Here is an 18,987-nt window from a genome sequence, read left to right as displayed (position 1 = left end):
ACAATCCTTTTTAAAGAGTCATTTGCAAATAGCCTGAAAGATGTGAAACATGTTAGGTAGTTACAGATGACCTCTGCTGGCCTGGGCACTTCTTTAGGACCTGATCTTTTTTTTTTTCCCCAATTTGATTGAACCTCAAAACATAATTTAAGACAAGGTATTCTATAGATTAAACCTACCTGATAAGAACCTTCTCTATGGTCTTTTGCCTTCCTTAAAATAATCTGACAGTACTTAGGTTGCCATACTGCATTCCATGAACTGTCTGTTCAGAAACTTGGGCAGTTGGTAGTTTCTTTGCCAATTCAACGAGTGCTTTTTTGAGGTGAAATGATTTGTATTTGCAGGTTGATTGGTCAGTAGGATTCGCTTATGCTGATTTTATTCTATTAGCATAAAATGCAGTTAATTAAAATAGAAACAATTGATCCCCAACACCCCATATGAGCCCACCAAGAGTTAGTTCTGAGTACATTAGGGTGTGGTGGGCTAACAAAATAAAACAGAAACATTAATACCACACTGTTAGAGTACCTGGTTTTGAACTACTACCTATAAATAGACACAATGGGTACAGAAGAGAAAAATATGTTATTTTTCATGAAAAGTAAACTATGTCTTACAGATAGAAAATGTAAGTTATAATATAGGCTGAATTGATTTCTCCTTAAGTTGATGCCAAAGAAATAAATCTATATATCTGTGTATATAATATATAAATATTTTACATACTTAATATATACAATGTGTGCTTTTTTAATTTCCCATTCAGGAACTAGTTCTATAATTCTCCAAAGGACTAATGATGATTTCTATAACTGTCTATGTTCATGTATTTTATTTAGGAGGAATTTTAGTTTTGTTATACTATATTTTATTTCACTTACATTTTTTATGCCACTCATATTTACTCAAATATATACATGCTCCTCAAATATAATGAAAACATAGGAAAAGTCCTCTTAACAGTGCTTAAGTTCTCTGGAGCGATAGTACAGCGGGTAGGGTGTTTGCCTTGCACGAGTCCTACCCTCTTTCGATTCCTCCGCCCTTCTCAGAGAGCCTGGCAAGCAGGCAAGAGTATCTCGCCCAGAGGGCAGAGCCTGGCAAGCTACCCATGGTGTATTTGATATGCCAAAAACAGTAACAACAAGTCTTGCAATGGAGATATTGCTGGTGCCCGCTCGAGCAAATTGATGAGCAACAGGATGACAATGACAGTGATAATAGTGATTTTTTATTAAAGAAATATCATTTATAAAGTTATTGATAGTTGAGTTTTAGGCATATAATATATAACATGTATATTATAATATAACATAACATATAACACCAATCACATCACCAGTGTAAATTCTTCCACCAGTAACATGTACTTTTTAAGTACTATGAAACATTTTACTCAAATTCAGTGAACTTTTACAGTTAAAAATTTGAATGTCATGCTGTTTTCTAACAAAACTGGTTAAATGGTGCTCTGTAGGTTCAAATATCTTTATACATATCTAATAGCCTCGAAAGCTGATAGCTTCATTTTGAGTGGAAGATGATAAGAACTCATTTACATATTATCCTCAACTCCTTTGTTATTTTGTGCAAAAAAGGGGGAATATACAGAAAATTGTTAAAAAGTTTTGTTAACCTTACAGTCTTTAAGAGGGGGCTACCTTAACTTTTAGTGTTAACTCTTCCATTGGTTCTTATCCCAAATCTCTTGTAAGCATCATTTATTAACCACGAATTTTGAATGAATAATTTGCTCAGCATCCATGAAGCCTCTTCTTGATTCATATAGTAAAAGTGCATATCTTTCTTTTACCTATTTTTATAACTTCCCAAACTATTCCTCAGATTGAAGCCAGAATGACCACAACATTTCTAGCCAAAACTACGTAGTGATTTTGAAATTTCTTAGAAGAAATAAAATTCATCAAACGTTGTGTATAAGGAGCTAAATGTTGTGACCTTTTCTTACCTCTCTAGCTTCATCTGGTATTCTGCTCCCATTTATTTTCCTCACTTACCTTCTTTCAAGTTCTGAGAAACAGTACAATACCCTACCCCCACCGGATCTTTGCTGTGTTGTTTTATTCTTTAAAAAAGCTCCTGGACCATCCTCCACTTCTACTGCTTAACTGCTCTTTATCTTCCAGTTAATATGCTACTTTTTCAGGCTCAATTTTCCTAAATTTGGGCCTACTAAACATGCTTAAACTTTCCTTAAATATCCTTTTTGCTTATAATTCTAATTTAGTTGTGGTTAACACTTCAAGTACAACCACTTGATTATGATGTCGCCCTCTTTGGCCTATATATTACATGAAAATAAGGAATTGTGTTTGCTTATATGTGCCATAGTATTTATATCCTTACTTTGTTCTATGCAGCATCAGTTTTTAATCAGAAAATTTATTTGTTAAAAATGAATGAGTAATAAATTTCACACATTTTGTCTTATATATTTTGTTCTTAAATTAATATATGCATTTGTTAAACGTGTTATACTTTCAGAAGATTATATAATTTGGCAGCTCACTTTGTTATTTTAATGTTTCCTCTAAAGATCAAAAAATATTTCCCCTGATTAGCATGAAAATATTATTGCTAACCCAAAATCTTATTTAAAAAATCAATTCCAGGAGCTAGAAAGATCTACAGAACTATTAATTTCCTTATTAGTGAATTACATTTTCTACAATCACCTCACAATCTTATTTTTCTCTTATTTTTCCTTTTGAACATTTTTTTCCCACAGCAAATCTTTCAGGGATAGAGATACTTACAGTAGTCTTTCATTCTTTAATTTATTCTGTGGCATCTCCTTTAGAACTGGAGAGATAGTACCAAGAGTAAGAGGCTTGCATGAAACTTTCTCTGGCTCAGTCCCCCTGACATTTACATATAATCCCCCCAGGAATGACCTTCAGCACAGAGCCAGGTGTTGCCCCTCAGCTCAGCAGGGTATAGCCTAAACCCCTCTCCTGAGGAAAAAATAATGTATGATATTTCTAATTGTCCTGGCTAGATTTCAGTCTAACCAATTGGGAATTATAAACTAGCAAGTATTAGCCAGCATCCTCTGAAGATTCTCTTTCTCCATGGACCACTCATAAAATGAGACTACTGTTCATTTAAATATTTTCAGTTTCTTGAATTGTCCCCATTTTTTTTTTTTTAGCCAGAACAGGGATATTACATACGGAGATTAGAAATCTCCTGTTCCACACATAAAATCTGCAATCTTTGTCCCCTTTGACAGCTGGTGGCATCTTCCTGAAAAGCTTTCAAATCATAGATCATTTCTTAATGAAACCTATGTGGTTCAAATACAGTGGCTTGAAATTCTTATCTTATGCTTCAGTAAAATGCTCTAATTTAGATTCACAAAAGGATTCTGTACCCTTTACTTAGGAGAGCTATGCAATTTTCCCATAAAAAGACTGTTCAGCACCATTAGTGCATACCATAAGTGTTCAGCAACATCATATTCATTAAACAGTACATCCTTATGCATAACCTTTTCGACCTCAAATGTGTTTTTTCTCTTTGAAGACTGACAAATGACAAAAGGGTGAGAGAGTACTCCAAGAACATTGTTGCCTTTAAGGATGAACTTGGGAACTTTAGCTTGATCCCTTCCACAAGGGGAAAAAAAAAAGATTCAATCCTCTCTAACTGAAGGCAAGGCCACAATTTTTCTCTCTGTAGAAGTTGTTCCCCTGACTTTTAAGCTTTGAAGACAGATCTTTGTATAGTAGAAAATTTTATAAGAGCCGTGATCAGAAATAGCATTTACTAAGCACCTACTATATCTTAGATACTATGTGAGTCACTAAGGTAGAAGCTATTATAAAAAGTTCATCAGACCCATGTTTCTACTCTTTGGATTTTAATTTAGGTTTCCTTACTGGATCAGATTGATATGAGGTGAGGTGTGTGAAGAAGGTAGTGTGGTGAAAGCAACATGATGTTTGGGTAGTTTCTCTTTGTGTTGTTGTAAAGACTGAGAGGGAAGACTGAATGAGTATTTTATTGATGACAATACTTTTTATTGGCAGGGCAATGCCAAACTCTGGTGTCCATAATATTGCTGTAACTCCCACCTTTCCAATGACCTCCAGCTATTGTCCTGGATTGTTAAGCATCTTAGTGTGGTTTAGAATCTTCCCTATTTTTCCTCCTACTTCCTGTAGCCTTTTCTAAAACTTGTGAGATATCTTCTTGCTTCCATTCTAGGTACACCTGAGAGCCTGGCAGAGAAAGAACGGCAACTCTCTACCATGATTACCCAGCTGATCAGTTTACGGGAGCAGCTCCTGGCAGCGCATGATGAACAGAAAAAGCTGGCAGCCTCACAAATTGAGAAACAACGGCAGCAAATGGACCTTGCTCGCCAACAGCAAGAACAGGTGAGCCTGCAAAAGGAGCTGACAAACTGTAGATGAGGACTGTGCCAAGCTCAGCGAGTAATCACATTGATTGGTTTATTTGTCATAAGCAATTCAAGAGCAAGAGACAGAGAGAGAGAGAAGGAGAAGGAATAAAGAAATTTTCTTCTGAAAACCAGGGTCTTTAAACTATTGAGGGTATATATATATTTTTTATATATATAATACATAATATATATTTATGTATATTATACATAATCAATAGATAGATTGATGGATAGATCAGAAGATATTTTTCTTTACTCTTCCTTATTCCCTCTTTTTTAAAAAATAGAGAGAAGAAAAAAGAGAAAGACAGAGAGAGAGAGAGGAGAGAGAGAGGGGCCAAGAAAGGCCTCATAGCAACCAGGTATAATGTAAATGATAACATAATTACAAGACATTAGATTTCAATTAATTACACAAGGAAATCTAGTCATACAGGCATCTCATATATTCAGAATGTAGCTTAACCATGAATTACTTGTTTCTTTCTGGGCATTGTGTTTCTCATCCTGAAAAAGTCCTGCACTAGAAATTCAGTGGTTCAATGATTTACTCTGACTTTAAAGCTAAAGTAACAATACATCCCAATTTTCCAAGAATAACCCTTGCATGATTATTTAAAAAAAAACCCTTCCATTTCCAAAAGTTGCATAGTCTGCATGATACATATGTGTGTGTGTATATATATATGTATATATATACACACATATATATGTAGCACTGTCATCCCATTATTCATCTATTTGCTCAAGCAGGCGCCAGTAACGTCTTCATTGTGAGACCTGTTGTTACTGTTTTTGGCATATTGAATATGCCACGAATAGCTTGCCAGGCTCTACTTTGCGGGCGGGATACTCTTGGTAGCTTGCCAGGCTCTCTGAGTGCATATATATGTGTATATATACATATATATACACATATATATGTACATATATATACACATATCAAGGTAAATAATAAAAACAAGGATCACATAAACATTTGACTTTATTGCTTTGAAAGTGAGAAGGAAGAAAAATAGAAAAAGTTTAAATGCATCACTTCAAAAAATCACTTTATTGAATATGTTTCCTGTCTCATAGGAGTACACTAGTGTAACAACAATGTTCCTATAGAGTAGTTCCTGATGCTTTTGATCAGACAGACACAAATTAATGTGCAGTTTTTAGGAATCTGACATTATTACTGGAATTATCTTTTCAGTTAAATGTATTTTATAGGGGTATATAGAGCAATATATGCTCTGTTGATTTTAATGAGTTGTGACGTCTGGTATTTTATATGCTTGAATATTTGCCCACATGTATGAATATGGACTCAGCCCCTAATGGAAAATAACATAAAGGAACACTGTAAAAAATCAGAAGTTAGAATGTCATTTAGCCATCCAGAGATGACACAGTAATTAACTATTGACACTTGTGAATAAGCTAGCACAAATTAATCTTGACACATTTGCAGACGAGTGATATCTTACAGTGAACACTTTGTAATTATATTTCAAAATGAAAATTAAATGACACTTAAAACTAGGTTGTCATGCTCAATGAAGCGAGCATGTAGTTCAACCGTTTGGCAAATAAAATTCAGAATTTGAGCCACATGGTGCTTATGTACCATACTTCACTGTGTCAAACCCATACGTCTAGAGTGGATGATAGTAATTGCACTGTGGTGTTTGGGAAGCATTTCTATGCAGCACTTTATCATTTAGGAGGGACCATCAATATTAGATGCCTAGTGGTGTTTCACTGGTTTGCTAAGAGGAAATAAATATTCAGAGGATCCAGTATCTTTACATAGAGCAGAGTGAGCTGTCCAATTCTGATTTGAATGGTGACAAGCAGAATGGGCCTTTCTAACCTTATTAAATAGTGTTTCCATTTTGCTTATAAAGCTCTGGAGAGAAGTGGTCCCATTTCTCAATCAGTAGCCTGTGTAGAGGGCAGCTTTACTATGACTTCCAGTATGGGCCAATCATCACCAGAAGCCATAAAGAAACATTTGCGTGCATACTATCTTGTCAGCTGCTGAACAAAATGTGATTTAAGTGTTTCCCTCTGTTCTAGGCTAATGCATCCAAAAGATTCAGGAGGGATACTCCGGGGCTCTTGCACACTCATTTTCACTTCCAACATTGCTTTCTCTGGAATATTGGCTTTTGGAAATAAAGGAACAGGAAGAAGAAAAACCCATCGTAAAATACCAACAAACTTTTTTCTACTGCTCTCTGAGCACTTTTCTATGAATTCCCAGGTGTTAATAAATTTGTTCTCACTGAGGGGCCACTAAACTATAGCAGTTCAGCTTTTGCAGCAAAAAAGTAGTTCAATCCTGAACTCATGCTTTACAGGAAACAGCATTATCCTCAAGAAGTTGGTATTACTGAGTCCTAAATACATTTTGCATTAAGTGGTTCATAATTCTTTTTATAGATCAGAGAATAAGTTAAGACACTGAATTTCATTGTTGGACGAAGCCAATGAATATAAAACTTGTGAATGAGTCCTGAATGTTTCTTTGTTTTTACAAATGCATTGTACAGTTTGTCATCACCACCACCAACAAATGAAGCTGAGAAATTTTACTCTTTTGCTGTGTTTTTTTGCACTCAACACATTGACGATATTTATGTTGCCAATTCTGGAAAGTCTTTGCATCACAAAAGGTCTCACCATAAAAGGGACAACTTAACATGTAATAGAAGTTGTTGTCTGTCTCTGTTTTGCTATTTCAGTTTCAAATTAATTTATTTACAAAAAACAAAGCCAGAATTTCCTGTCTTTATTTTCAAAAGGATCAGATTTTCATTTTCCATCCTCTCTAGATAGTCAGTTTAGATATAGATGAACTGCTCACAAAGGCACTAAAAGCAGGGAGTTTCCTCCTGAAGATGAAGATTTAGGGGAGCAGTGAGATGGCATCTATTTGAACTTTTTTTCCTTTTCAATTTTCTGAATCGGCCTTTCTTATTTTATAGGAACTCCTTCACATAGGAGTATAGGAAAGCATTCTTTGAATGCCAGGAGAGATACCTGAGGTAATTGCAAAGGTGTAAGCATTTCATTTTAACTTAATGAAACTTTATTTCTTGATAGATTGCAAGACAACAGCAGCAACTTCTGCAACAGCAGCACAAAATCAATCTCCTACAGCAACAGATCCAGGTCAGTGTATTTTATCACTCTCCTCTGATTATACTTAGATACTTTCCTCCTTGAAAATGGAATTTAAAATCTGCAAATGCACCCTTCTCATATAAACAGCACCAACGGGGCTGTTATTCAAGGATGTTGTATACAATTGTATAAGTAGCTGTAGGAAATATTGACTAGCGGTAGTCCAAGCGTTCCTTTCTGATGTAATAAGTAAGCAGAATAAATCTTATCTTTTTCCCTCTGTCATTTGCCTAACACAACCTAGTGGAAAACTAATGGTTTCAAAGGAAGCATACACATGCTATTTTTATTGTCACCAACCACTTTCTGCTTTGTGTTTTCCCATCTAATCATATCATGGGGAGAAGCTTACTTTTATTTCCTTGTTAGGACTGGCTGATTGGGCCAATTATGAGAAGAATATTATGACCTAGGCAAAGAATGGTAATAATTATCTGTTCTGTAACTAACATTTACTCTATTTCTGCTGTGTCCTGAGGGGAATATAAAGATTAATGACTATCTGTCTTCAAGGAGCACATAGTCTGAAAAGGAAGAAAAACTTCTTGAATAATAACAACACAATTTAGAAATTTCCCTTATTTTTAAAGGACAATACAATGCATAGATATTAATTACACTGGACTGGGAAGAAATTCTGACTTCTGTTATCCCATTAAGATTCTCAATCTTGATTCAACTAATTGCAATTTTAGGTGAAGGAAATGGTCTTTCCCACCATCCTACCTCCCACCCACCCCTTTTTTAAATCATGGGAGCTACAAGGGAAAGTGCTCTAGTTTTTTTGAATAGTGGTGGTGACAGGTTGGTGGATTGGGGAGCATTTGGTGCCAGGATTAAGGCCTGAGCTGTACCATAAAATGGTCTCTTTTTTAAAAATTTTGGTCTATATTTTTAAATAGAAATATAGGTACATGACTGCCAGAAAGCTACAAAATAAGGTAGCTAATGATTGTGTGAATCGTGGGAAGATTGATCCTTAGGAATATCAATCCCAGAGTTATGTGTACCCCACCACAGACTCTGAGGTGTGTTTTCTTTTAGTTTCTGTGAATATTTGGTGATTGCTTAAGTCTGTATGACTCAGCCATGTTGGGACAATTGATTCTGTCCTATAGTATTCCTTTCCTTTAGTTACATGTTCATGTATATTTTTTTCAGTCATTCACATGAAGTCATAATTTAGTCTAATCTTTTACCTGGTTGGTACAATCAGTGATTTTAACTTAGATCCTTGCTCCATTTTGTTAATCATACTTAGTGTTCCAGATGTAGTTGTCACTGCTGTTGAGTATTGATTTGGTTCGAGAAGAGGTCCTGTACCAATTTGGAATTTTTGTCAAGATAGGAGATTTTAACCCGGTTTTTGTTGTTGTTATTGTTGTTATTGTTGCTGCTGTAGTTGATTCTGTATTCCAAACTCAAATCTATTTGTTTCAAAAACAAAGAGTCCAAATAGAAAGGATATGAAGTATTTTCAGCTTTCCTGTCAACTTTTACAATTAAATCTTGAAATAACTTCTCATCTTGATATCTTTTTTACTACTCATGTGGAGATCTTTAATTAAATAACTGTCCAGGTGTTCCCTTGTTCTGCCCTTATTAGAAATTTCAGTGTGTCTCCTACTGCTAAGGTTAAGATTTTTAGCCTGTAACTTCCTACATTTTTCTCTAGATGCCTCTCTAAGAACTCAGTAGGTGTGAAATAACCTGTTCATTTCACTTGCTATTTCTCCTAAATCAGGAATGAAAGTATTTTAAGATGTTTGTATACCAGCTATGTATATTAATATTTTCTAATTTCTTACTTCTTATTTCAATATCTAAGAATATTTCACTTCTGATTACAATGTTGTTTATATCAACTGGCTGTCCTAATGATATTTGCCCATGGTTCTGAGATTACTCTGAACGAAAGCAGTTCAGAGTATTTTTATGAAATAGTATTGATTACATTTAATTTTATGATTGTAATGACTGCATGGATTTCAGAAAATCAAAAAATCCATGTGATCTTAAATATTATTCTGAACATGATCTTAAATATTATTCAGAATATTCAATTTGAGAAGACTTTCCCTTAAGTTTTCTAACAGAAGTTTAATTGCTTTTAAAAGAGGCTAATTCTCATTGTTTAATTTTTTTAAAAATTGAAGCTAATCAGCACTTGATTTCAGCAGTAGAAATTATAAAATCCTAGGAGGTTCAAAGAGTTACGTTCATTTAGAAATAAAGAATTCTTTGTAATTAGAATTTATATTTTAAAAATTAAAGGAAGCAATAACCTATGTTTAGAGTTCATTTTGTTCTGAATCATTGCATCATTGCATAACTTATCAGTATTTATCTTATCAGTCTGAGACCATTTGAAGAATTTATTGAATGCTTAAAAACATATATTCTTTATGCAAAATATAATCATCTATGACACAAAACATTTCATTGATTTTCAGATTTTTTTGTTATTTTTTTGAAAGGCAATGTGTTATTTTCAAATTTTTGAATACAGTTTTTGACAAGCCAGATATGTCTTTTGACAAAACATATCATGACTGAATATATTTTTTAATCATTGCAGGTATAATCATATTTAAGACAAAGACTTTTGTTGGATTAAGTTTTAACTATTTTATGCTAAATATGAGGTTTAAAGGTGCTCCAAATATATTTTTATCATAAAAGAAACTTTTCTCTTTTGCAAACAAGATAGAAATGAAAGTAAAATAATATAAATACAAAAAAATCTACCTTCTCTTCTGAAAGCAAATAAAAACAACATGAGCAAGTTTGACCTTTTTTCCTACCTTTATTAACCTTTCCCTACCCCACACTTTTTTAAAATCTTATTTTCTAGACCTATTAGCTTACATGATAAGCAAAAATAAGCCATGCTCTAGGCTGTGGACCATAAACACTTAGTGGTTACATTCAAATTTATTCTTCTAGTTCAGAACTGACTTCTAAATTAGTGCTATTGTTTTGAATTTTCAGAAGAGTGTCCAACTTTTTGTAAGCAACTACACATGAACATATCTGGACCTATTATCACTGTATCACTGTATCACTGTCATCCTGTTGTTCATCGATTTGCTTGAGCAGGCACCAGTAACGTCTCCATTTGTCCCTGTTGCATGCTAGTGTAGCTTGATGATGTATTGGGAGTTCCTTCAGGGTTAGGGGAATGAGGACTGTCGTTACTGTTTTGGGCATATTGAGTACACTACGGGTAGCTTGCCAGGACTTATTATAATGGAAACAAATAAAAACCTGAATGGCTTGCACAACTTAAATGCAGCATTTTTCATTTGAGATAAGAAAAAACAGATTCAGATAATGTTGTAAAAGTCTTGTGCTTATTTGTAATCATTCAGAAACATTTATGCAGTCATATATTATTTCATTTATTTATTTTTCTTCATTGAAACTAATTTTTAATAAGTTTTGACTAATCCTAGCTAAGTTTTTTTTTAATTGAATTGTGTTTATTTCCCACCACCAGTGTTCTCATTTTCCATCCTGCCACCCCTCACTCCCAGCCTGCCTATATGGCAGGCACTTTTCTACTTTTCCTCTCTCTCTCTCTCTCTCTCTCTCTCTCTCTCTCTCTCTCTCCTCTCTCTCTTTTGCTCTCTCCTTTTGGGCATTATGGTTTTCTTTTAAAGAAACACATTTAAGATCATGCGATTAATGTTGAACTTAAGATGCATGCTTTTGGAAGTTATATATTTCTGATAAGTCCATTTTCCCATTTAAAATAAGTTAACAACCTTAAATGATTATTAAAATGCTTTAATCTTAAGAGATCGTGTAGGCAGCTGTTTGTTTAGTGAATTCAAATCCCTCTGTTTGTGCTTTGGGGAAAATGGTGATTCCTCTAATTTGCTACATATTAAGTTATTCCCCGGATATGAAACTGAGAAAACGTTTATATTTCAGGACAGAAACAGTAACTTTATCACAAACTATGGAAAGGAAATGGAATATTGATCCTTGCAGTTGGGACGGTGACTCTTTTGCTATGATTCCAAAGGACAGTTAATGTCTTAGTAATTTTATCTTTCTCCCACCCATAGCATGACTATGCAGTAGACATATTTTGAAGAATTTTAATTATGGGTTACATTAGCAAGCAAGCAAAATTCCCCTTTAACCCATCATACATATAAAAGCAAATTTATAGTACCTTAATAAATTACTAAATATAAGTCTAGTTTAAACAAAATATTTTTTTTATAAAATCTGATTTCTCAAACTATCCATCTAACATGATTTGACCAGTCATAGTTTTTAAATCAGGTGGAAACACTTTTCATGGATGCAGCATATGACATTCTTTAGTTTCAATAATAAGTTAAAAATGTATTTAATATTGGTATTTTGTAGCTAGAACTTAGTTCTGCATGCAGCTCATTAAAATATTTCTGTGAAAAACTCAGTTTCCTGGGCATGCATGGTATTATCCTCTTATTCGTGTTTCTTCAGACTCCAATTTTAGAGTAATTCAAGTGATTTGTATTGAGAGCAGTGTGTCCTCTCCTCACATCATTGAGTGAACAACAATCTTTAAGAATGGACTGGATGGTTGGGGTTTTACTTTGGCACTTAGCTTCCTGGATCAGGGCCAAGGGTTTAGCCAGTTCATACTTAGGCACTTTTGGTTGTAACTGGCAAACTTGAAATTCTTAGCTCTACATAATATTTGATTATTTAATATACAATGTTCTGTACCCATGTTTCACCATTTAATACATGCATTAGAGGACAAATTTTACTGTGGAAAATCAGAACTAGTGCCATTGCTGCAGCATGGCAGCAATAATACTGTCTTAAAATTTTTTTCTTTTCTTTTTATTTTTGTGTTTTGAACCACATACAGGGATGCTTAGGGCTTACTCCTGGCCATGCTCTCAGGGATCATTCCTGCAGTGCTAGGGGGCCTTGAAATTTTTCTTTTAAATGATGTAATACAAGTTGCTTATTTACTTATCCCAAAGTCAATATTGTGTCCTCACTGATGTTTCCCTTTATTCTTTAGAGTACATGTTTTTCATATTATTTTCTATTTTAATTCTGACACACACCTCTGTGCTCAACTATTTTGTATGTATGTAATGTAATGTGGCAGAATGTCATGGACTCTGAATTCTATTTTCTTCCTGTCTGATAACCAAAAAATGCGTTATAAGAGGGAGATGGTTAATTTTAAAAATTTAGCCAACGAACCAGATTTACATTAGCCATTTAAAGAGAGAAAATTTACTTTTTTTTCCCCTTCAATATGATTAACTACAGATATTTCAGGTATTTGCTGAGCGGAATAAGGACTACCTTTTTATGTGAAGTAGTTGTCTAAAGATTAGAAATAATTACCTTATACATTAGCCTTCCTGCCCTCTATGACCTGGTTAATTAATTTTTTCCTAGGATAATAATACTAGATATATATTTGAAGATATGCTTCATCATTAAGTATCTAATTGACCTCTAATTTTAAGAGCTGGACCTTGCTTTTATTGTCTTTTGAATAAGGCTAGAGAGACAAAAAGATGGGAAGGTCTGAAGTCCCCCAGTCTCAGTTAGTCCCTCACTCTTAATTATTTGTCTCTTTGTTTATTGTATTTGCTCTGATAAACAAAAGGACATTACAATACTTTTGTTTCAACTCTAGTGAATAGCTCTTTTTTTTAAATTTTTGTTTTCGGATTATTGATCAGGTAATTTGTCTTCCAACAACCCCTGAACAGATCCAAATAAAATCAATGGAAATAATTAGGTATGTTTATTGACACTCTACAGTTATTTTCCTGATATTCTCCTGCAATGATATGAGGATTTCAAATGAAGGATATAAACCTAGGATTATTTCTCAGTTTCTCCAAACCCTTAAAATATTTTGTAATTCTATCTTCAGTCATGACTTAGCCAGGAAAAACAGACCCTCACTTCTCTCTATTTCTCTGCTGTATGCTGTTTGTAATTGCCCACAGGCAGACTGTTGTGATCTTCTTTGGAACTTTAAAGCCAAGATAAAAATGCAAATCTAATTATTTCTTTTTATGTAATCTAATTAACTTTTTAAGTAATGATGGATGCTCTGTAGCCTGCTTCAAACATTTTAATAATAAAGTTTAAAATTATAAAGAATAGGTAAAGCTACAATAATCCACAAATAATAAGACTTTTTAATAGCTGAAAGTGCAAATTATTGTGGATACGAAATTTCTTATGGACTAGTGTTGTTAATCACACTCGCCCATTAAAATTGTAGTGAATCAAAAAATAAAAGGAAGTGCTACCTGGCCATAACATGGAAATCTAATGTATATGATATTACTGGTGACTGTGCTACATGCTTCCTAAGTGTGATTTTATGACAAAGATCTTATTCAGCAGACCCAGAATCTGGTGGTAAAACTCAGTGCTTCTCAAGCACTCTTATTTCATTTCCACAGGACCCATGGGTTACTTACTCTTATTTATTCTCACTGTTGGGTCTTATCTCTCAGACTTCACTCCATAGCTCGTTCTCAATCCAGTCATACTGAAATGTAAGAATGAGAATGTCTCTGTTTACTGGGATCTATAAAAATAGGGAAATGCTTCCTTCTTCAGAGGCATGAAGTTACTGAGAGAGCATTGGCAGTGCTACCAGCATACAATATGAGTGTAATCTTGTTTTTTTCTGTTGTTGTTATTGGTTGGTTGGGTTTTTGACTTGGGGCCACATCCAACAGAGCTCCGGGCTTATTCCTGGCTCCGCACTCATGGTATCACTCCTGAAAATGCTTGGGGGGCCATCTAGAATGTCAGGGATGGAACCTGGGAGAGCCACGTGCAAGGCAAATGCCCTCCTCACTGAGCTATGGCTCCAGCCTTACATCAGTGTAATCCTGAATCCAACCCCCTTAAAGAAGGCATATCTTCTGCGTGTTTTTGTGCCCCTCTAATTCTAGATTATATATGTACACACATCTGTGTATATACATGCACTTACTCTGTGGGTGGGCCACACCCAGGGGTACTCTGTCCTTGGGAGGCATAACTGACAGTGCTTAGGAATGAACTATGGTTACTGCATGCAAGGCAAGCGCCTTAATCCCTGTGTTGTGTCTCCATTCAAGCCCCTTTGTTTATATTGAGGGTTCAGGTTGGTGTTAGTCTTTAATACCTGTGTAGGATGTCTGAATTGATTTTGTGGGGGAGAGAAAGAGTGAGAAAAAAGATAGAAGAAGAGAGAGGAGAGGAGAGGAGAGGAGAGGAGAGGAGAGGAGAGGAGAGGAGAGGAGAGGAGAGGAGGGGAGGGGAGGGGAGGGGAGGGGAGGGGAGGGGAGGGGAGGGGAGGGGAGGGGAGGGGAGGGGAGGGGAGGGGAGGGGAGGAGAGGAGAGGAGAGGAGGAGAGGGGAGGGGAGGGGAGGGGGAAGGGAAGGAAGGGGAGGGGAAAAGAGAGTAGAGGAGAAAGAGAGGAGAGGATAGGAGAGGAGGAGATTTCATCTCAGAACTTTGCAGTGGGTACATATTCTTCACCACTGTCCCTACTGTCTTTCATTAGCCAGGCTTGGAGTGTTTAGTTAGAAATTAAAACTCTTGTTCATAGTTATCTGGTTATCTTCTACTTATAGGCTATTTAGTTTTCTATTTAAAATAAAGGTGTATTTCTATATAAAATAAAGTTAACTTTATTTAAACTAAACAAATGATAGTTAGAAACTTAGACATGGCAAAAGCTATTTAGGTAGTTCTTTAATGATAGAACTTTGGAAGTTTTGAAAAACACCAAACTGAGAGTTTCCAACAGACCCTGTGCTTCCGTGAAACATCATCCCAAGGTTTTCATCATTCTCATTAACTAGTTTTGGGAAGAATCTATAGCTGTTTCTAAAAAACAATGTACTGTGAGTTTATCAGTAAGAATAGACTTTAAAATAATTCAAAAATGAAGGTATTCTTTTTCATTTTATTTAAAATAAAAAAATACTTTTCCTTTCTAAGAAGTAAAACTGATTATACTTGACATGTACTCTGTTTGGTATTTTGTTTTTGTTTTTTGCTTTCTGGTAGTTTCATTTATTAAAAATGTCTTTGGTACTCTTACTTTTGTGCCAGTACTTTCTCTAGATGATGAAGCTGAGACATATACTTATCTAAGCTTAAAAAGTTAACAATTTCTCAAAGATAGAGTGTAGCCTAAATTTCTTGATTTCTAGTCTAGTATTTATTTCCAACATTCCAGCCTGTAACTAAGTCTGCCCTTTTTTGAGAATGACTAAAGTTTAGTGAACTTTACTAGTTTGTAGAGTATGAAATAATGCCTAACATCTAAAATTTCATTATAGTCTCTATTCTTAAATGGAAAAAATTCCAAATTGCAGTATAATCAATTTATATCACAGAACCATTGCAATGTGGTTCATATTCACAAGGAAAGAGATATAAAGAACTTAATTGGAATTTTTTGTAGCCTAGTATAGAACATATTATCTATTGCATAATTTATAGCATTTACAAGTAAACTTATTCATTTATATTTTAAAGAGATAGGAATATACTGAGTAAACTACTTTTAATGTTAGAACATTAAAATATGTTGCTAAAATAAATTAAACAAGTGAAAAATATATGGCTGTTGTTTCTAGTTGATAAAAGTCAGTAGAGAATGACAGCAAGTGATGCTAATAGTGAGAGCCTTGGTTGAATCTTGCAGTCTCTTGAAAGCAAATAAAAAGGTCTATAGATTACTTTTCACAAATTTTTATTTAATTTATGGGATGTATAGTCCCAGATGAAAACAACTTAAAATTCTCTAGATGGTTTTAGAGGACAATCAAGATAGTGAAATATAGTTCTGAGCAATGAAATGCAGATTAAGTGATTAATTGTGAACTCTAAATTGTTTAGACCATCTACTTATCTCTCTGTAGACTGAGGATTGGAGGAGAGTTTAAACAAATACTTCTCAGCAGTTGAAATATACTTTTCGTTTTTGTCACAGTTATCTTACTTAAGAGTTAGAAAGCTTATAATGAATCATGGTTTAAACAATTTTAATAAATGGAGTTAGTTTTTCTAGTAACTTGATTTATATGTATGGCATATTGGCAAGACAGTAATATGTTTCTATCAAATTTGTGTCTTTAGGAGAAGGTAATTAAAATTAAAATGAAATGAATATAGTCTTTATATGACAGATGTTTTTAGAAAAATAATTCTCAGATGCCATTTGATTTCTACTATTTAAATAGAAAAATAATATCAACATATTATTTTCAAATATTTTTTTAATTCTGTATCAAGTTGACCGCCTCTTTTTTTTTGCTTTTTGGGTTATACCCGGCGATGCACATGGGTTACACCTGGCTCTGCCCTCAGGAATTACTCCTACCGGTGCTCAGGGGACCATATGGGATGCTGGGATTCAAACCCTGGTTGGCTGCGTGCAAGGCAAATGCCCTACCAGCTGTGCTATCACTCCAGTCCAAAATTGACCACCCCTTGAAATATATAAGGAACATACATGTCTAGATGCACTTTTATGCCAGATTTATACCTATCAGAAGAATGTGTATAGGGCATAGATTGTATTGTTACATAGGGTATGTAACACAATTTTTACAGAACTAGCACAGCTATTAGAGACAACTCAATAAAGACTTAAGATTTAAGTTTCAATTCTACTTGTTAGCACTGTTTTCTATATCTTAGTTCTGAGACCAGTTATATAATATCCTAAGCTCTAAGCATGCATTTCCTAATACCTAAAAATTAACAATGTTACTAACAGTGTTACAACCTTATAAGCAATGGAATTAGAAATATTTGTTTAAATTCCTTAGTAAGTATTCAGTGCATAATGTATACCATTATTATTTTTCTTTGTGTACTAGGCATTACTAGGCATGTACTAGAGTTATTTTAGAGTTTCTAATAGAGAAACATAGGTGTACATTTATTATATCTGAATGTAAATTCTATTTGTATCTGTAAAGACATGAATATTTAGAACCCCAAATTAATGATATGAATATAGGATAATCAATGTGAATTTACTATAGTCAATCTAGAAAAGCAAGAAAGAACAAAAGTTTTCCCTGGGTGCCAAAGTACAGCTATTTCAATTGTTAATGGGTGAGACAAGTTTATCAGGCACAAAGGAATGGTTAGTTGAGAGAGCTGACTAGAGAAGTTTGAAAGAGAGTATAGCATTTTATTCTGGGAAACAAGGTCAAGTTCTCTCCTTTCACACCAAAATGGGATTTCCTAATATATCAATAGTGCTTGTGAAGTTAGAGGGATGGTAAATGAACCTTTCCAATTTATTTTATAGCTTAAAAAAAAAACATGGAGAAAGTTATGTGATGTACCAGCACAAAATGCAAAAGTCCTTCTTATTTAAAGTAGTTGTTCATATAAATCTTACATATACGATCTCCTGTAGTCAAGCATTGCTCAGTTTTTGTAAATTATGTCTATACTTAGAATTTAAGAAGTTAAACAGTATGCATACCAGACCTGAGAGATGGGAAATAAAAATTGATATACTGTGTGACACTTGATAAAGCACAGGGAAATATTCTTTAAACTCTGAAGGGATGTACTGACATAACCATTTTTAATTCACATCAGTTAACTCCCACTCAAGGTTATTAATGTTAGAGTTAGATATTTCATTTGGTCAAAATAAAAGAAAATAAATGATGCAAAAGGTGTAATGTCTCACTGTAACGCAGTGAATTCACTTTATCTACTCCCAATCCAGTAAGAATCTATTAAAAAATGGAAGATTTCACAACAGAAGTTAAGGAATTCACAGATCGGAATAAAGGATAAAGTTGATTCTCATTCAGGTCATTGTCAGTACTTTAGTTAAATATACAATCTTGTGGAAGATTTTTTTTTTTCTTTCTCGTAAAGCATCTGCAGTTGAGTTTTCTGCAGTGGCTAAGGTTAGTGGAGATGTAACGGGCTCTCGATGAGACTGACTAGGCTGCTGCTGGAACATGTTGACAGAATAGAAAAACTGTTTTAAGGAACACTAACAGGGCTGGAGCAATAGTACAGTGGGTAGGGCGTTTGCCTTGCACTCGACCCACCTGAGTTCAATATCCAGCATTCCATATGGTTCCCCCACACCACAAAGAGTAATTCCTGAGTTCAGAGCCAGGAGCAACCACTGAGCATTGCTGGGTGTGACCCAAAAGCCAAAAAAAAAAGAACGGGGTGGGGGACGGGATTGGAGGGTGGGAGGGATACTGGGTTCATTGGTGGTGGAGAATGGACACTGGTGGAGGGATGGGTTCTCGAATATTGTATGAGGGAAACACAAGCACGAAAATGGGTAAATTTGTAACTGTACCCGCACAGTGACTCACTAATTAAAA

The 18,987-nt window shown here is 34.5% G+C and overlaps 1 protein-coding gene across 5 annotated transcripts in view; it reads left to right on the top strand.

Annotated features, from left to right (window-relative positions):
• Window positions 1-18,987, top strand: part of SOX6 (SRY-box transcription factor 6) — a 650,955-nt gene that overhangs the window by 437,114 nt on the left and 194,854 nt on the right. For all 5 annotated transcript variants that reach the window (XM_055142871.1, XM_004613574.2, XM_055142870.1 and 2 more), the window contains 2 exons: window positions 4,237-4,409; window positions 7,532-7,600. In XM_055142871.1, coding sequence (XP_054998846.1) covers window positions 4,237-4,409; window positions 7,532-7,600 — 242 coding nt within the window. The remainder of the gene's footprint in view (window positions 1-4,236; window positions 4,410-7,531; window positions 7,601-18,987) is intronic.

The sequence above is a fragment of the Sorex araneus genome, chromosome 6, assembly GCF_027595985.1.
Source record: "Sorex araneus isolate mSorAra2 chromosome 6, mSorAra2.pri, whole genome shotgun sequence".
Lineage (NCBI taxonomy): Eukaryota > Metazoa > Chordata > Mammalia > Eulipotyphla > Soricidae > Sorex > Sorex araneus.
This window is presented reverse-complemented; position numbering and strand designations above follow the sequence as displayed.